The sequence below is a fragment of the Myxine glutinosa genome, chromosome 8 (genome assembly GCF_964187855.1).
Source record: "Myxine glutinosa chromosome 8, kmMyxGlut1.1, whole genome shotgun sequence".
NCBI classification, from domain to species: Eukaryota; Metazoa; Chordata; class Myxini; order Myxiniformes; family Myxinidae; genus Myxine; species Myxine glutinosa.
The window spans coordinates 118901665-118923018 of NC_136268.1; the positions used below are offsets into that span (position 1 = coordinate 118901665).

General features: G+C 36.7%; 1 protein-coding gene across 1 annotated transcript; it reads left to right on the forward strand.

Annotated features, from left to right (window-relative positions):
- The first annotated feature begins 4057 nt into the window (after positions 1–4057).
- LOC144893396 (uncharacterized) lies at positions 4058–20764 on the forward strand. Its single transcript, XM_078783991.1, has 5 exons — positions 4058–4223; positions 4702–5133; positions 5220–5413; positions 5505–5702; positions 20698–20764. The coding sequence occupies exons 1-5, from the start codon at positions 4107–4109 to the stop codon at positions 20762–20764; spliced, it is 1008 nt and encodes a 335-aa protein (XP_078640117.1). The 5' UTR covers positions 4058–4106.
- Positions 20765–21354: the final 590 nt, after the last annotated feature.

Consider the following 21354-nt stretch of genomic DNA (forward strand, 5'->3'; position numbering starts at 1 on the left):
GAAGGGCACCTCGGTGACGCGGAGGCCCATGACGGTGGTCCGCAGGGCCTGGACCCCGGGGTCGGTGGCCTGGTCCACCGCCATCCGGGCATAGTCGATGCCAAGGTGGACTGCGTGGGCGACGGCCCGGCAAAGGCAGTCGGCCACCGAGTTGTCCTTTCCCGTTACGTGTCGGATGTCCGTCGTGTACTCGGACATGGCCGCGAGGTGAAGCTGTTCCCGGGCCGACCACGGCTCGGCGACCTTGCCCATCGCGAAAACCAGCGGCTTGTGGTCGACGAAGGCCGTGAACGCACGGCCCTCGAGCAGATGGCGGAAGTGCCTGACCGCCAGGTGAAGCCCAAGCAACTCGCGGTCGAAGGTACTGTACCGGCGTTCGGGCGGGCGAAGCTGCCGGCTGAAGAACGCCAGCGGTTGCCAAGCTCCATGCACCCATTGCTCGTGCACCGCGCCCACCGCGTAGTCCGAGGCGTCGGTGGTGAGTGCGATCGGTGCATCGGGCGCCGGGTGCGCGAGCATGGTGGCGTTGGCCAAGGTGAGCTTCGCGCCCGAGAACACCGCGTCCATCTGCTCGGTCCAGGTAACGTCACCTTTGCCCGGCTTCCCCCGGAGGGCCTCGTGCAAGGGGCGCAGGAGCTGGGCGATGCGGGGCAGGAACCGATGGTAAAAGTTTACCATGCCCAGGAACTCATGGAGCCCCTTGATCGTGCGGGGGCGCGGAAACCCCTTCACCGCCTCCACCTTGGCCGGTAGGGGGACGGCCCTGTGCCTGGTGACGCGGTGCCCCAAAAAGTCGATTTCAGCGACACCGAACCGGCACTTGGCGGGGTTCACGATCAGGCCGTGCTGGCCCAGATGTTCGAAGAGCATGCGGAGGTGACGAAGGTGCTCTTCGCGGGACGCGCTGGCGACGAGGATGTCGTCCAGGTAGACGTACAAAAAATCCAAGCCGCGCAAGACGCTGTCCATGAGGCGCTGGAACGCCTGAGCCGCATTTTTCAAACCGAAGGGCATCCAAAGAAATTCGAAAAGCCCGAACGGCGTGATGACAGCCGTCTTCGGGATGTCCTCCGGCCTGACAGGGACCTGATGGTAGCCGCGTACGAGGTCCACTTTTGAAAAGAAGGACATCCCCGCCAACCGGGCGGAGAAGTCCTGGATGTGGGGGACGGGGTAGCGGTCGGGGGTGGTGGCGTCGTTGAGGCGCCGGTAGTCCCCGCACGGTCGCCATCCCCCGCCGGGCTTGGGCACGATGTGGAGCGGGGACGCCCACGCGCTCTCGGAGCGCTGCACGATGCCGAGTCGCTCCAGCGTAGCGAACTCCGCTTTAGCTATGGCGAGCTTCGTCAGCTCGAGGCGGCGTGCCCGGGCGTAGACCGTTGGCCCGGCGGTGGGGATGTGATGTTCCACCCCGTGCTTGACGGTCCCCGCCGAGAAGGTGGGCCGCGTGAGGGCTGGGAAACCCGCAAGGAGGCGGGCGAATTCGTCCGCTGCCGGAAGCGTACAGATGAACCTGGCCGGAACGGACCCGCTCAGCAAGCCGCTCGGTGAGCCACTCTGTGAGCTGCTCAACGAGGCGGGCAGCGCGCACACGAGCGAGCTGAACGTCTCAGCCTGGACAAGCCTTCTGCGCTTTACATCGACCAGTAATCCATTAGCACATAAGAAGCCCGCGCCGAGCAGTGCCATGGGCACGTCGGCCGTAACGAACGACCAACGGAAAACCTGACCTCCGAACCACAGGGAGAGACAGCGTTTTCCGTACGTGCGTATAGACGTACCATTGGCCGCAAGCAGCGCGGGACCTCGGCCCGTGGTGTGCTTGTCGGACGTACTGGCAGGAACGACACTCACCTGCGCTCCCGCATCGCACAGGTAACGGCGCCCGGACAAGGTGTCCGTTATGTACAAAAGGCTGTTTGAATTGCCGACGCTCACCGTTGCCACCGAGCGCCGGCTCGCCCGTTTCCCGACCTGCCGAATGAGCACAGCGGGCGACACTGCTGAGCCTCGTGGCCGAACTTGGCGTGGAAGAAACACCGGGCGGGCAGCTGCGGCGTCGGAGGCCGCGGTTTTCTTCGCGGCGGCGGCGATGGTGGTGGGCGGGGCGTGACGGCGGACACGAGGTGCGGTGCATCGGGGAAAGCCTCGGGAGCCTCGAGAGCGGCAACCGCGCCAAGACTCGCCTGCGCATCCAAAGCCGCGTAGTATTTGTCGGCCTCAGCAGCGAGCGCACGGGGTTCCGTTAACGCGGAACCAGCCAAAGCGAGGCGGACTCGTGCTGGCAGCTGGCGTCAAAACAACGCCCGGAATAGAGCGTTCGGGGTTTCGTCGCCCATGAGCGCCAGCATATGGTCCATACGGACCGACGGTCGCGTGTCCCCGATCTCGGGGAGGTCCAAGAGGCGATCGGCCCGTGCGTCCACCGTAAGGCCGAACGTGGCGAGGAGGAGACGCTTGACCGCCTCGTACTTGCCGTCGGCAGGTGGATCCCTTAGGACCGATACGACGCGGGTGGCCGTGCCGGGCCCAAGGGCGGCGACCACGTGGCAGTACATGGTCTCGTCCACCGTGATGCCTCGAAGTCGGAACTGGGCTTCCGCCTGCAGGAACCAAACTTCGGCTTGTGACTCCCAGAATTCGGGGAGCTTGATGGAGACCGCGTTGGTAGCCATTGTTGCGGCGGTTTCGGGTAGTCAGCGACGGCTGACTCGAATGTCGGAGGTCACCAATAAAGCACGTGGTGCTACGCGCGTGACTTGCTACCAAGGAGGAAGCGGACAACGCGGTAAGTTTATAGTTCTTTATTCCAAAGAGGTCACTGTAGCACTGGCGCGCTCCGGGCTGCGAGCCCGGTGTATATCCTGAGGCCACGCCTACCCCTGGGGCGTGGCCGCCGCCCACTTGGTGCACGGAATGATGTCACCACGCCAGTGGGCTTTCGTGTACGCCACAACATCATAAATTACATCACATGGGGTTTTTTTCTGCAAAAACGTATTTCCATTTCATGGAAGCATTTGGTTCAACTCCGATGTTCAATATAAGGCCATGGAACATCACCGCAAATGGTAAGCTTTGTCAGTTGTCCAGAGTGCCTTGCGATATGAACTTACCTGACCGAGTAGTGGGTAACTGGTCCAAAGGCCCTCGTGAAACACATCATGGAAATGACAAACGTTTACATTGTGGATAGGGGGTTTTGATTAAACATTACAGCTTGAACCTAGTGTTGGCTTGGCGGTTAGGGTGCCGGCTTGAGTAGGTGATAAATGTTGCTTCTGGGACACCTCCGTTTAACATGGGAAATCCCTATCTAATGTCATTTACCCCTTGTCTTTTTCAAAAATCATAAACACCTCTATTTCTCCCTCTATGAACCTATAATCCTTCTCACCTTATGAACCTATGATCCTTCTCGCCTTATGAACCTATGATTTTCTTCCTTTATGAACCTATAATCCTTCTAGCCTTATGAACCTATGATCATTCTCACTTCCATGTAATTTTCCCTCTCACCATCACTTTTCATTTCCCCTTAACACCTCTATTCCTGACCCCCTTGGTCTTATGGGCCTTTTTCTCTTACTATCAATGATCATTGTTGTTCATTGATGATTGATTATGTTCGGGTCCTGTGCCACACACTTTTTGTTAAGCTCCGCGCCACTTTTTGTTAAGCTCCGCGCCACTTTTTGCTAAGCTCCGCACACTTTTTGTTAAGCTCCGCCCACTTTTTGTTAATCCCCGCCCCGTTTTGGTAGGCCCCGCCCACGTTTTACTAAAGCCCACCCACTTTATAAACTCTCCAGCATTACATTATTTTTAGTTAAGACATTACATCATTTTCTGTTGAAACATTACATCATTTTCTGTTGAAACATTACATCATTTTCTGTTGAAACATTACATCATTTTCTGTTGAAACATTACATCATTTTCTGTTGAGACATTACATCATTTCCAGTTAAGACATGCCCAGACTTGCCCAGACTTGCCCACACTTGCCCAAGGGAATTTCCACAGGAAATGACACACCCAGTCTTTCTTATAAAAGGCACTAACCACACAGGCCTTTTCAAACACACTTTCTGCTTCACTTGAGAATGGACTACTATGCTGAAAAGGAGTTGGATAACTTTGACATTCCTTGGAGTCCTACTACCTGTGTGGAGCTCAACCTTCAGATTGATGAACTGGACTCGAACCTCTTATCAATGGAGGTAAGTTTATTTATTTATTAATTTATTTATTTATTTTTTTTGTATTTTTTTTTTTGTATTTTTTTGGATTTTTTTGGATTTTTTTTTTTTTTTTTTTTTGTATATTTTTTTTTGTATTTTTTTTTTTTTTTTTTTGGATTTTTTTTTTGTATTTTTTTTTTTTGTATATATATATATTTTTTTGGATTTTTTTTTTTTTTTTTGGAATTTGTTTTTTTTTTGTATATTTTTTTTTTGTATTTTTTTTTTTTTTTTTTGTATTTATTTATTTTATTTTTTTTGTATTTTTTTTTTGTATTTTTTTTTTTTGTATTTTTTTTTTTTTTTTTTTGGGGATTTTTTTTTTTTTTTTTTTTTTTTTTTTTTTTAGATAAGACTCGTGCAAGAGTCAGCAAAGTTTCTTTTAATATTCATAGAGCTTGATTTATATAAATAATAATATTGTATTAAATTAATACGTTGTTATTTTCTCTCACAGGAAATTGTATCTGAGATACAAAATGAAAATACCACTTTTGCCACAACCTGGGGTGAAATGATGATTGATTTGTTTGAAGACCTTTTGAACAACCAAGACCCACAGAACGAGTTCTACCTTGATGACCCAGCCAAAGAGTTATACCGTGGAGACTCACTAAATTTGGGAAAAACAAATTATGAGGTCTGCCTAGATGGTTCTAACTGTGGAGCCTACCTTGGAGACTCACTAAATTTGGGAAAAACAAATTATGAGGTCTGCCTAGATGGTTCTAACTGTGGAGCCTACCTTGGAGACTCACTAAATTTCATAAAATTAGGAAAAGAGTTTTACCTTGGAGACTTTGAAAACTGGTTTCGTTTTGGAGACTCTAGCTGTGTGGAGCTAAACCTTCACCTTGATAAACTCGATTCAAATTTCTCATCAATGAAGGTAATATTTTATTTTAATATACATATAATAATTGTGTATTAAATGTAAAAAATAATTAATTAATACGTTGTTATTTTCTCTCACAGGAAATTGTATCTGAGATTCAAAATGAAAATACCACTTTTGCCACAACCTGGGGTGAAATGATCGATTTGTTTAAAGACCATGACCAAGAGAACGAGTTTTACCTTGATAATCCAACGAAAGAGTTTTACCTTGGAGGCTCTTTGGATTCTAAAGCAATGAACAATGTTCTTTCTTTAATGACGTTTGATTTAAGGTAAGTTCAGTTGATTAATAATCAATTAAAGTATATGTTATTTCATTCAATATTAGATAAGTAATATATTTATTTTTTACATGTATTTCAGCAATATCAAGAAAGTTCGGGGAAGAAGATGCTGGAAAATACTTTCTTCCCATTTCTACTTTTTCCAACTTGAAAGCCTTGAAAGACAGAATTGGAGGAAGAGGAAAAATATATATATTGAAATACGTATTAAAAAACATTTAAAAAAAATATTGAAATACGTATTAAAAAAAGAAAAGGAAAAAAAGATTATGCTAGGGTTAGGGTTGGGATTTTGAATGTGAGGGTTAGGGATGGGGTTGGGTTAATGGGTTAGGGATGGGTTGGGTTAGGGTTGGGATTTTGAATGTGAGGGTTAGGGATGGGTTGGGTAAGGGATGGGGATGGGTTAGGGATTGGGTTGGGTTAGCGTTCTGGATGTGAGGTGAATTTTTGAATGAATGTCAAACCTCACAGACTCATTTATCTTATATTATCATTGAATTGTTTTAAAAAAGTTGGGAAAAGATAAATAGAATTGGAAGGTCATACAAAGAGATGGAGTTAAGAACTTTTTTTAATGGTTGATGTAATGGATTCAGTTGTTTTGACTAACAAATATGGTGTTTTAATGTGGGGGTTGGGTTAGGGTTTGTACATTATTATGACCCACTCACACACACACAAAAGTTAAGCCCCAACTAAAAAGTTGTGGGATTCTGTGTTTGGGGTTCACAGATTTAAAAACGTATCCCCATGATACACACAAAAGTTAAGCCCCAACTAAAAAGTTGTGGGATTCTGTGTTTGGGGTTCACAGATTTAAAAACGTATCCCTGTTATACACACAAAAGTTAAGCCCCAACTAAAAAGTTGTGGGATTCTGTGTTTGGGGTTCACAGATTTAAAAACGTATCCCCATTACATTTTTTTATTTATTTATTATTTTCAAGGGTTATCAGCTTTGTTTTTTGTAATTCCTGTGAATAAAATGACCCTAAGATTTCTTCTCCATTTAAATCATATAATTTGTAGGTCCAAGGGACTGTATCCATTACATCAACGATTTTAAATAATTCATTAGTCCATTTTTTTGTATAACCTTTCTCAAAATGGCTTTTTCATCTGTATATTCTTACAATATCACCAACTTTGAACTTCGGTTTTCTCAAATTAATCTCCTTTTCATATTCTAATTTTGTAAATGATTCTGATGGTTTTGATTTTGTTGATGAATGAACGGTATTATTGTAATTATCTACAATACCCTGAATTAAATACACCCATTTTTGAGAACCGAGTTGTGTGAATTTTTTATATAGCCTCTCTTTCAAAGTACGATTAAAACGCTCAATAACAACTGCTTTTCCTTCATTAAAGGTGCTGTATAATTTAATACCCTCCCCCTTAAGAAATTTCATAAATATTTTGTTATAGAACTCTGTTCCCTCATCGGTCCACAGTTTCTTTGGTTTTCTTTTACTTTTATTAAATATCTGTTGGAAGGCTAACATCAGAGTATAACCTCTCTTGTTTTTCAAAGGAACAACCCAAGCAAATCTACTCCTCAAATCAATAACGGTTAAAGCATACTTGTATCCCTTATCATTTTTTAGTTCAATTAAATCAGCGGACCATATGTGGTCGGTGTATTTAGAATAAACTTTCCTTCTTTTAAACTTTGTGATTATAGGTTTATGTAATTCATCAGCCAAAAGCTCCTCAGTCTTGATGACATCATGAGAGCCTAATAGTTTTTTGAGGGTGAATAACCAAGGCCAAGTTTCAATTTAGCATTTATCAAATTTCTCACAATAAACCTATCAACTTTCTCTCTCAACGTTGGATTTTGTATCAAAGACAAATTATACAACATTTCTCTGTCGGCTTTATGTTTTTCAGTCAACGTAGTGGTTTTCCCATAAGCAATATCATGCTTCATACACACTTCATCAACCCTATTTGTAGGTTTAGACCAAAGTTTAGGATTGTCAGCCTCATCTAATCTTTTATCCAAGTTTGTTCCTGGGCCACAGAAAGAATACCCTGGAAGGTGTAATTCCCCTGGAATTCCAGTTGTTGTAAATTTGCTACCTGACAAAAACTTTTGTATGTCTCCTCCACTTTTAGGAGAGATGAATTGACACTTTTTAGAGCCACACACTTGACATATTCCTTTTTGATAAACTCTATTATTTTTAGCTTTAACATAAGAGATATTTTTAGATTTAGTTTTCTTTTTACATTTGAGACAATAACTCATATTTATTTATGAGAAAAAGTCCTACATAGTGCCAAAACCTTTTTGGTTTTCAACATATACATTTCTATCTTGATTTTTAAAACATAAAGAATCCTTAGAAATGGCTTCACTCTCTCCTCCATTTATTTACAAATAAAACTAACTAAAGTCAATAACACCAACATCATCAACTATATGTTGTATATCTGCGCTCTGAATTCATTATAGCAAATTTAAAAACCAATATGTTCGTAAGAGTCATTAATTCTTTATTTTCCTCTTCAGTGCGTTGAGATTTATTTATTTGCCGTAATACCTTCAATCTTTCATTAATCTCAGGAATGGTCATATTTTTATATTTTTCCACCCTCTCTCTTTCCTCCCTCTCCTCCTTCTCCTTCTCCTCCTCCTTTTTCTCCCTTTCATCCTTCTCCTTTTTCTCCCTCTCCTCCTTCTCCTTTTTCTCCCTTTCCTCCGTCTCCTTTTTCTCCCTTTACTCCTTCTCCTTTTTCTCTCTTTCCTCCTTCTCTTCTTCAACTCCTTCCTCATCCCTTGCTACCCTTGAGTTTGAACCCCAAAGAATATTATACATATACTCATCTGGATTTTGAGATATTCTTGTATCTATAATTATTTTTCTCATAATAGGATACCAATAAGATTTGTTGACGATTTCTAAAAGAGTTTTATATTTCATAACTTTGAGAAGTTCATTTTTATTTAATATTTTAAACAAGTCTCTATTTGTGGGTTTAACAATATCAGTATAAGGCCAGTTTTTAATGACAAAATTCCCATGTATATGCTCCAAATCATAAGGTATGTAATACCGAGCACCCTTTTCTTGTAGGTATCCTTGAATACAAAAATTATAATTCTCTTGTAGTCTTCTTCCTGCCATTTATGTATCAGAAATATATGTGAGATTAATATTATGACAGGTAATACCACCCCATCTTCCCACTACCAAATCGGTTTGTATTCCTCGGCTTTCTATCCTTATCTCATTACCTTCCTTCTTTGTCATGCGAACCATCGCTATACTATCATATATTTTTCTTTTCTTAAAATCACGTATTTGTTGTTTACTAATTGTACTTCCACATAAATCCTTATCTTCACCAAGTGGATAATATTCTTCTTTACGAGACTGATTTAAATCATGTAGGTCTTCTATGTTTATTGAAAAAGACCAATTATACCCTAAATCAGGCATATCATACCCCCATTTATTAATTCGCATATTAACTAAATGTCCTTCTTTATAAAATTCAATTGTAAGCAGGTAGTTAAATTCAATGAGGAAAGGTGTATGGTCAGTATAACCAGGTGTTGTGGTTGTAAATTTTACTTGTTTAACAAAACGTGCTGTTTTCTTTAAAAATATATATTGTGATAAATCACTTAATCTAATTAAGTCATTCACATCTGTAGGGTTTGGATAATTGATTAATTTATAAGTATTCTTCATATTAATATTTTTACTTACACTATATTTTTGTCGTTCAGCCTGTGCCTTTGTATAATAATTTGATAAATCAATATCCTGAGAGGATTTTCCAAAGATAGAACCATCTTTTCCAACATAAGTCATTTATATTAGATTAAAAATGATATCATAAAAATTTTCATTATTGTTGAGTTGAAATAATACATATAAACATAATTGACCACAACATTTAGAATTAATTTCTTGAACTTGAAATGTTTGATAAACACCATTCTGTAAGAATTGTATTACTTCAACAGGTGGTGGCATACCATAACTATCAAAATAATATTTATCCTGACTATTATGAATACAAACCCAATGAGAACCATTCTGTGTGTCTAAATTCATAATAATATTCTTTGTATTCTTATTTATATGTATTAATTCATCTCTCATACAAATAACCACATTATCAATTTTTAGTGTTTTACAATACTTAGCTAGTTCTATATTTGACGTTGTATTCTTTCCAAATTGTTTAAACCATTTATCCATTTATTTATGAGAAAGATACAATCCATTACCCCGTTTAGTTAGTTTAACACCCGCTTGAGCGATAGAGGAAAGCATATCTCCAACTAACAATCTAGCTTTATCAGGTAGACTTTCAAGTTTTTGAGCAAAATCTACAATTACACCACTTCCACTAATTTGTTTCTCCAACTCCTTGTTATGTCTTTCCAATTCTTTTTGAGCTTTTAGTTGTGCCTTCCTTTCGTTAGCAGTTTTTATCGCTGCTGAAATACCACCAGTCAATGCTCCCGCCGCACTTAAACCAGCAAATAAAGGAATTAGAAATGGGAGAAATCCTCCTCTTGACTCGTCTATTGAATATTTCTTTAACATAGGTTTTGTCATTTTAATTTTAAGTGATCCAGCATCATTTAGTGTTTTCACCTGCTCTCTTGTGAGTAAAACATCAATTCTTACTGCTCCTTTTCTTTGAAATGTATTAACATTAATAATACAAGGCTTTTGATTTTGAATACAAGATGTTAATTTATCAAGATTGATTTGATTAACATATACCCCTACCATTTATTTATGAGAAAAAACCTATGTGATATTAATCATAACACCATTATCTGTATTAATCTGTAATTCTGTTTCCTCCAAAAGCAAACAATAAGCATCAACTTCTTCATTCTCTCCTCTTTCAATGTATAGAGAAGTATCCACTCTATTAGACTTTATAGTTTCCTTTTGAGAACTCAGGTCAATTGCGTAGATTGTATAAAGTTTTTGAAACGCAACCATATCCAAAATAGGTTCATTATTACCATTACTTTCACACACCTTTTGGTAGGACTTGTAGGCTTCCGCATAATCATTTTTTTCCCAATCAATTTCCAATCTATCTCGCGGATAAAATGTTCCATCAAGAGAAACCCGAAGTTGTTTCACCTTAGCATTATCACTCAGCGCATTATTCTTATTAGTACCCTCCTCTCCATCTGGTTTTTTAAAAATGAGCCAGAGGTATCGTGGCTTTCCTTCAAGAACACCCAAATTCCAAGTGTAGGTAGTGTGTTCCAGTTTAACGTGTTGACATCTTCTTTTAAGGTATGATACATTTAGCGGTTTCTTTGAGTTAAGTCTTCTATTTAACATCTCTTCCGTTTTAAGATTAGGAGTATATTCACTGATATACCAACACAAATCATTAATAACAAATTTATTATTTTCTCCAAAAGCATTTTCATCCCCAAAAAGCAACCTATTTACATTATCATTCCTTTGTAGTTGAAATCTAATTTTAAGCCCATACAAAACTTTATCATAATCACAAAATCCAAATATACCTTTCAGAGGTACTGCTACCGTAAAACTATTCTCTGCTTTTGTATCATCATTATACATTGACTTCCTTTGACTATAACCAGGGTCAGCATTTGTTCCCGTTGACATATCAGGAATAAAACCTTCAACAGCTCCCTTACCCATTCTATCACTAAACGAATATAGTGTAAATTTCATCATTTCAGATATAGCAGAGACATAATCAACCGCTTCAACCTCTTGTGTTCCAATATACAGGCGGACACTATCAAACATTTTCCAGAAGAAATCATTTACGAGTGTAGCATTAGTATTATTCGCAGCCTTAGTGAATTGAAATTTACACAGCAAGAAACTATCAGCTATATTCAAGTAAGTTTGTTGATTATTTATTTCAAAACTTTTTGTTCCGTTTGAATTCCAGTCTGTTCCTGTTATAGCATTTACCTTAAAAGTCTTCCTTTTTAGTAGAGTTTGAAATGATAATCGTATCATCCAAATCATAGATACTATCAATCGCTTCCATACTTGTATTTATATAGCATTAAAATCGTTGAAACCCTGACCCAAGTATTTTAATGATTTTTTGTCGTTCTTGTGAAGATAGTTGAGTTTTACCTTTTTTAATTTCTTTGATTGCTTGTAATTTATGAGACTCCTTTTGAGCATCTTTTATACTCTTTATAGCACCCGCAACTGAGCCCACGGCTGAAGCAGTTGAACCAATTAGGTCTTTATGTTTAAGGATGGTTGAACCAATACCCATTAGAGTATCAATTATCCCATCTCCTTTATTTCTAAATTGATGTCCCACACCCCGTTGTCTCTTTGGTTTATAGTATCCTCTCCCAAGAAACATACCTTCACCCTTATAGTATGGTGAAAGGAACATCCCATCCCCTGTAATTATTTTATATTTTCCCAACTCGTGTTTTCTCACAATAACCATTATTTATTTATTGAAAAACTTCACGTAGGTGAATTCTGATGGATATAATTTCATCATTAAAGGATATCATACGATTATCTTGGTCGGTTATCCTAAAATTTACTCTGTATATGGTTTTTCCTGACACAGGTAAATAGACAAGATTTTTTGGTTCTATATTAAATTTATAACCAATCGGGGTTGAGTATGCGCTGAATGAAAATATTGTATTTGTTCTTATTCCATCGTTATAAGCACCATCAATCAAATCACAATGAATTAATACTGAATTTATACCGGAGGATATTTGAATGACATTATCACTGTAAGACGTCCCGTTAGTTTCAATCTTTTTAGAAGAGAACCCCAATAGCTCTCTGAACGAATTTTCAATCGTGAAATCAACTTTATAATTATTTTTAAGTTTAATAGTTGATTTTGAAGTGTGTTTTTGAATATCTATTACAATATTTTTTGGTTCATCACCTTTTTCTTTCATAAGGCGAGAGACTTCTGAAGATATTTGAGAAATCTCGTAAGCACCGGGTGAAACGGTTATAGTTTTATATCCACTTCCTGGATTATAACTAAACTTGTTGTTTTTCTCTGTGATATTAAAAAGGGTATTGTAAGTCTCCATTGACAACAAAGAAGCCTCATATTCTTTTTTGGGGTCAAGTTGTAGTGGGTAAGGGAATGAAGCTGTGTAATCACTCGTTGTGAAATTAAAACTAAGAATTGTGCTTCTCATCTTATTTAATATCTAATAAAATATCTTTGTATTGACATTTATTAATTATTTTCATATTCATCAACTGATCTAAAATGGCGGATGCTTCATTAAAACAATTGTTGTTTCCAGCCTTCTTACTACCTAACAACAATAATAACCTATTAACTAATTGTGATGGGTCATTTGGAAGAAAACTAACACCCGAACCAAGCTTACTTAAAGCATCAATAATATGTTTCTCCTTCTCATTCTTCTTACTTTTACCAGCAACAGAAACTCCATAATCAAGTGCGTTTAGCAACTCAATATACTCTCTAACTTCCTCTCTTTCCATATCAAGCGGTTCATCAAAATAAGGTGAATTAGAATGTCCATCTTTTGTTAGAAGAAACATTAATCTTGGGGTTAATTCAACATTTGGTTGGTCAGAACTTAAGAACACCAATTTATCATTAAATATCAATAACTTTTCTTTCACAAGATGGAACTGTGCTGGTTCTTCTGTTGGAATGAGACCTGCTCTGGTTTTTGAACCCTTCAAATATTCATTGTTTTGAAGAGCTTCTACAATATAATTGGAAAGTTTATTTACCTTCTCAAGATGCCGAAATAATCCTTCATCATCATATTCTAATTCTCCAAGTTCTTGCTCTGTCATTTGACTAAAATCTTTGAGCATTTGAAATTTTTTTGGAGTAAATTCTACCGTGGGAACTGTAGGTGAAATCGTTTGTTGAGTTTTTAAAAGTGGTTTAAAAAATTTCTCTTGTTTTCTTTCAAAGGCTTCTTCACCAGTTAGTTTCTGTCTCCTTTTCTTCTTTATGTCTTCCTGTTGCTTTACAACTTTTGAAACCAACTCTTGATGTTCTTTAAACTTTCTTACTCTTTCTTCGGTATTCATTTTCTGTATTTATTTTTTTGAAAAATATCATTTAGTATCTCATCTTGTTTCACAACAATATATTTATATTTTCCAATCGTGTGTTTCATATTATTTTCAAATTCCTTCTTACTACGTAATGTAGAACAATTATCTCTCCAAAAATTATTTGTATCTATTGAATTTAACTTAAATAAAATAAAAGTATTAGCATTGTTTCTTATTGAGCGCCGAGGGAGTTGAAAATATGACTGACTAAGATAAATACAATTACAAGAAGAATGTCTCCCTCTTGTATAGTAGCTATCCATTACTGTTTGGTTTCTCTCATTAACACAATCATCAAAGATAACGAGGTTCTTTTTTGATTTATCTAAATCTTGAGGTGAAGGTATATCATCCGTATTATCACTGAGAATACAAGTTATGGGTTTTGGTTTTGATTTTGATTTCTGTGTATCACAAAATAATTGTATTATATCATCAATATTATAATCATTTAGTTTGTTTTGAAGTTTAAATAAACCGATAATGTCTTCCTTTTTAAGACCCGCATTAAAACCCTGTGAGAGTAGTTGATACTCAGGTTGAAAACTTGACTTTGTAAAAATTATTAAATTATCATAATCTAAAAAATTAGGACTAAGGAGCATCTTTAAAAGTAAACAGGTTTTTCCACATCCGCTTGAACCGACTATTAGACATCTCAATGAATTTGGAAGATTTTTATGGTTATTAAATTTTATCTTATTTTCCCAAACAGGTAAAAAATCATTCATTTATATATTTGGAAAACAAGTCATCTAACTTTTTTTGAGTTTTTTGAGAAACTCTATATTTTATCCTGAGTTCAGGTTTAATTTCAAAATAATCCATTATTTTGTTTATATAGTATCTTGTATTAACATTTCCATTAAAATTATTTTGAATAATAAATATCATTAAACCCTTATACATTTCCTCAATACAAATAGTCTCTTCCCTTGTAAGAAATGGTGTATTATCACCATAATACTTAACATTCATCTCTCTTATTAATCTTGTAAAGTAATTCATTTTTGGTTCTAATTTAAAAGAGTTATATATTTTTCTATATTTTTTATTATCATTAATTAGAAGATAATCACAGAAAATACATTGTTTATATGCTTCTGATTCTGTATTAAGCCCCACTCTACCACAAGCCGGACAATTCTCTAATTTATCATATGGAGAGTCTGGAAATTCTAAATATCCTTCAGAATTTATCATATTTATAAAGTAAAATTATACTTAAAACAAAGTGCCTTTTTTAGAGGCTTTTTTAAAGATGAAACTGTGCTTAAAGTAAAACACCTTTGAGCTTTTCAACTCGTTTTATGTATATAACTTTACTTAAACTAAACGCAAATTTATTAGCTAATAAATACAATGTTTCAAAACACAAAAGACAAATTTCAATCAATCTCTACTTCGGTGGAAGATATAGAAAAATATGTCAAAGATGTTAAATTGAACAAAGATAAATATGGAAATTTTTGGATTAAACCCATAATGGAGAATAACATGTGTCCTTTTATTAAATTTACGGGACAAGCTATGTTAATTAATAACTCTATTAAAGTAAATTTGACAAAAGTTTCTCCACTACTACTAACAATTTACTCAAAGCTTGAAAAGGTCATTGATAAAGAAGCTTTGAAAATGAATGATAAGACCATCAACGATTCTAGAGGAAACATTTGTATATTCTTTAATAGACCCAAAGATGTGGGTGAAATTAATAATATGAATATTAGTGGTGAACTATCATTCCGTACTCTGATTATTAGAGATTATTTGAAAATAACATTTAATGTAAAAAATATTGTGGTTATTAGTTCTAATGAAAAAAAATATATAGATATTGATGGAAGTTTAATGGTATGTAAATGAGTGATATTAACAGTCAATACTCTGAGAGTTATTATACTGAGAGTCTAGGATCTGAAGATAGTTATGATACTAATAGTTTGTGTTCAAATGATAGTTATGAGAGTAGCTTTATTGATGACTCAGATAGTGAAATTGAAATTGATGAACTAGAGTATCTAAACTTTCTGGCTAATACAAAGACGCTTTACTTTAAGTAAAGTTATATACATAAAACGAGTTGAAAAGCTCAAAGGTGTTTTACTTTAAGTAAAGTTATATACATAAAACGAGTTGAAAAGCTCAAAGATGTTTTACTTTAAGCACAGTTTCATCTTTAAAAAAGCCTCTAAAAAAGGCACTTTGTTTTAAGTATAATTTTACTATATAAATAAATATGATCAAAGCAACGTATTGCGACGTTTGTGAACAAGAATATAAACAATACAAAAGACACCTTAAAACTAACAAACACACATTTAATCTACTTCACCTACTATCTCCTATTCAGAAGGAAACAAAACACTGTTCTGCATGTCATAAAAATATCCTCAAGAAAGGCTTCGAAATACATCTTAAAACAATTCTACATTTATCAAATTTTATCACAACTAAAAACTCTGATGGCGCATTCAAAGGACATATTAAAATAAGAGTCTTTAACTTCAAACCTCCTGAACCAGAGTCTATAGTTGATGCTGTAGAAATAGTTAAACCTGCTGTTCAAACGTTGATTGAAAAAACACTAAAAGAAATGAAACCACTTAAATTTTATATGGGAGTAAAATTAGAAATGACAAAGGACGAAGGAGTTATAGATACACCATACATGAGAACTGAGCCACACTTTATATCTTCATATCAAGATTTTAAAACATCAGGAGTCTATGATGAACTTATAAAACAAGAGCAAGATGTGGATAATTCAATCGTAGGAAGTGGCTTCAATATAGGAAAAATTATTTACATAGACATTCATATTCTTAAATCAGATCCTCTAAAAGCTTCTTCCTACATTGATTTACCCAGTGTTATCAAAAATAGAAAAGCAGTTATCAATATCAAAAATAAAGACAATAAATGTTTTCTCTGGTCTATTCTAGCACACTTACATCCTCCACATTTTCATGATGAAAGAGTATCTCATTATAAAAAATATGAGAATACATTAAATACGAAAGATCTAAAGTTTCCGATGGCTTTAAATGATATTCCTAAATTTGAAAAGATAAATAATTTATCAGTTAATGTTTATGGTCTAACAGAAACAAACAGCATTCAGGTTTTAAAGCTTTCTGACAATTGTAAACAAACTCATATTAATCTTCTATATTTTAATTCAGAGGAAAATTCACATTATACATACATTAAAGATATTGCTAAATTAATAAAACCACAAGTATGTAAAAGAACAAATAAAATATATATTTGTTTGCGTTGTCTTAACTTCTTCCATACACAAGAAAGATTAGATAAACATTCAAATTATTGTGGTGAACATAAATCAACGGTAATCAATATGCCTAAAGAAGGCTCAAATATCACATTCAAAGATGAAAATAAAAAGATCAAACATCCATTTGTTATATATGCTGATTTTGAAAGTATTCTAGAAAAAATAGATACTGCTTCTCCAGATCCAAAAGATTCATACACAAATAAATATCAAAAACATACTCCTTGCGGTTTTTGTTATTATATCAAATCATCCGTTGGTGATAAATATAACAAGTTAGAGGAGTATAGAGGCTCAAATACCCCAGAGGAGTTTGTGAAACGACTAGAAAAAGACTGTGTCCGATTAACCAAGATAATGAGAGAAACTAATAAACCAATGTCCTTGACGAGTGAACAGAAAAGGGAATTTAGAAAAAACAATGTTTGTCATATTTGTGAGGAAAAAATTGGTGAAGGTCTAAAGGTTAGAGATCATTGTCATCTCACTGGTAAATATAGAGGTCCAGCTCATCAAAGTTGTAATATTAATTATCAACTCCCCTCTTTCATTCCTGTCTTTCTTCATAACAACGCTCATTATGATACGCATCTATTTATTAATGAACTTTCAAAGACATCTGGACACATTTCAGCAATTCCTAACACAGATCAGAAATACATTTCATTCACAAAAACAATTCACACATCTCCTATTACTCATATCAGATTTCTTGATACATTTAAATTCATGGCAAGTCCATTGGCTAACTTGGTTCAAAATCTAAAAGAGTTTCCATGTCTTTCAGAGTATTTTTCAGATAAAGATTTTCTAACACAAAAGGGAATTTACCCCTATGACTATATGGACTCATTTGAGAGATTCAATGAAACACAACTTCCTTTAAAAGAAAATTTCGATAACAAATTAAACAACAGTCATATATCTGATAAAGATTATGTACACGCACAAAATGTTTGGGAAAAATATAACATCAAGAATCTTGGTGAGTATCACGATTTGTATCTCAAAACTGATGTGCTTTTATTGGCTGATGTATTTGAAGCCTTTAGATCTGTTTGTCGCACTGGATATGGATTGGATCCTGCTCACTACTACACAGCACCTGGATTGGCTTGGAGCGCGATGTTGAAAATGACAAAACAAGATTTGGATTTGATAACCGATGTCGATATGCTTTTGATGATTGAAAAGGCAAAAAGAGGTGGAATTTCACAAGTATGCTCGAGCAGCTACGCAAAAGCAAATAACAAATATCTTCCAAATTATGATTCAACGAAAGAGAGTTCTTACTTGATGTACTATGACGCAAACAACTTGTATGGCTGGGCAATGTCTCAAGCTCTTCCTTATGGGAAACTAAGATGGGTAAAGGAAAAAGACTACACAAAGGTTTTACAAGATGTATGTATCTCTACACAAAAAGAATTGGATGATTCAAAGGTTGGTTATTATTTTGAGGTTGATTTAAAATATCCTGAAGAACTTCATATCAAACATAAAGATCTTCCATTTGCTTGTGAGAAAGAAAGTCCAAAGAAAGAATGGTTGAGTGATTATCAACGATCGTTTGATATAGGTGAATCAACAGAAAAATTACTTACTACATTATATAACAAGAAAAATTATGTACTACACCAAAGAAATTTGCGACAATATTTATCAAAAGGTCTAAGAGTAGAGAAGATCCACAGGGTTCTAAAGTTCAATCAAAGTCATTGGTTAAAGGGGTACATTGATTTTAATACACAAAGAAGAACAGAGTCAAAAACAGATTTTGAGAAAGACTTTTATAAATTGATGAATAATGCGGTCTTTGGTAAGACCATGGAGAATGTGAGGAAAAGACAAAATATCAAACTAGCAACATCTTGGGAACAAGCATCAAAATTAATTAATAGACCGAGTTTTACTAGAGCTGAGGTCTTTACTGAGAACTTTTGTGCGATCCATTTGGTTAAAGAGAGTATTGAAATGGACAAACCTATTTACATTGGAACATCAATTCTTGACTTGTCAAAGTCATTAATGTATGATTACTTTTATATTAATCTAAAATAAAAGTATAAGGATAATGTGTCATTGTTGTATATGGATACTGATAGTTTTATTTTGAAAATTAATACTGATGATGTTTATTCAGACATGAAAAAGGACATTAATATCTATGATACAAGTAATTACAGTCCAGAGAGTGAGTTGTTCTCTTCTAAAAATAAAAAGGTGATTGGAAAGTTCAAGGATGAATTGGGGGGAAATGTTATGAGTGAATTTGTGGGATTGAGGTCGAAGGCTTATGCTTATAAATACATTGTGAATAACGTTGAAAAGACTGATAAGAAGTTAAAAGGTGTAAAGAAAAATGTCATTAAAGAAACAATAAACTTTAAGGATTATTATAACTGTTTAACAACAAAGAAAGAAGAGTTTAGAAAGATTAATGGAATAAGAAGTTATAAACATCAATTATATTCAGAAGAGGTGAATAAGAAAGCATTGGGGGCTTTTGATGATAAGAGGTTTATTTTAGAAAATGGAATTGATAGTCTCCCTTATGGTTATATAAGTATATAAGTGATAAGATATATAAGTGATAAGATATATTAGTGATAAGATATAAGTGATAAGATATATAAGTGATAAGATATATAAGTGATAAGATATATATAAGTGATAAGATATATATATAAGTGATAAGTTAAAAAGGGGGGGGGTTAGGGATTTTAACGGGCTACCGCCACCTTTTTTACTATTATATAAATGATAGAACCAAGTATCAACCAGACTAAAGAGTGGAGGTGTAATCAACCTTGGTATATAAATGGAAAACATAACGAATGTGAAAAATATCAGATTCAAGAGGTTGAGCGAATCACTGGTCAGAAGGTTCTCAAGACGGATAAACGTATTCATTTGTTAAGTGGGGTAATGGAGGGTGGGAAGAAAAATATATTAGAGTGGAGTGAGAACATTAATGGTTATCAATCGGATAATAAATATTATAATTTTAAAATGGTATGTGGGAGAGGTGGAGGTCAAACAAGAACCCTCCGTGAAACATACCACTTTATACTTTCACAACAAAAGGTTAAGGAACCTGTATACTTTATAAATATACTTGATGGGGATGAGTTCTATAGGAGAATGGAACTCTTAAAAAAGTTAGAAAGAGATAATATATTTATAGGCTCATTAGTAGAGTGGTCTAAGGAACTACATTAAGGGGCTAGTGGGGGGAATAGGGTAAAAATTACATGGAAGTGAGAATGATCATAGGTTCATAAGGCTAGAAGGATTATAGGTTCATAAAGGAAGAAAATCATAGGTTCATAAGGCGAGAAGGATCATAGGTTCATAAGGTGAGAAGGATTATAGGTTCATAGAGGGAGAAATAGAGGTGTTTATGATTTTTGAAAAAGACAAGGGGTAAATGACATTAGATAGGGATTTCCCATGTTAAACGGAGGTGTCCCAGAAGCAACATTTATCACCTACTGGCTTGGGATAGGCTACCTAGGATCCTGGGTTCGGAATCCCGGTCGATCGCTGAATTAACGCCAGGGGGGTTGACTCAGCCTGTCATCCTTCCGAGGTCGGCAAATTGAGTACCAGCTTGCTGGGATGAATGATCCCGGTGTGTACCCCGGTTTAGTAATAGGTGCACCGTATCCCTGCATCAGTAAGAGGCGACCAAGGGTTGGCGTCAGGAAGGGCATCTGGCCGTATAAACATTGTCTCAAACAGGGAACCATGATTGTCATGGGGCCCGCAAGGCTAACCCCTGCTCTAGCGGGGAAAAATGGCCTTTTAAAAAAAAACGATCATTCATTCATTCATTACACCTGAAAGACGTCACACTCTTTTATGTGATGCAGTGCCCCCAATTGGCGACGTAACATATCATTTTCCCCACAAACTCAAGACCAGACAGCTCAGAGATGAGAACGCAACCGCTGAAGTATATAAATGACACCAAAATCGAATGAGACATTGAAATTTAGCCTCAAACTTTAAAAATGCCTCCATAGGATGCATCTAACGGCCAACTATGAAGTTGGCAGGCTCATAAAATAACTACGTTACACGCAAGGCCACAATTTAGGAAAATACTCATTGGCAGATATATCTTCAAGGGCAAACAGCCAAACGGAGCAAGGCCTTCGACAGAGAGAAGCTGACAGGAAGGCAAAATTGATTGGTTGGATAACAAGCCTAATGAATTAGCTGGATGATGGATTGCCTAGAGGTACGTGATTGCAACGACACACAGAAACTGAGTTGCCTGTTCAATTCCATCCTGCTTTCCCATTCAGACTTGTACAAATGTCTTTTCTCCGAAACTTTTATAATTTTGATGTTAATTAAATAATATACAAGTACAGATACATTCAGAGTACACCACCCCCATGGCAAATAAATAAATAACATCATCTAGCGTGGCAACACCGCCATGCAGCGCATAGAGACTGCATTGGGAGGGAGAGGTGTACAATAATAATTGATTAATTGCATAATTAAAATCAATAAACGAT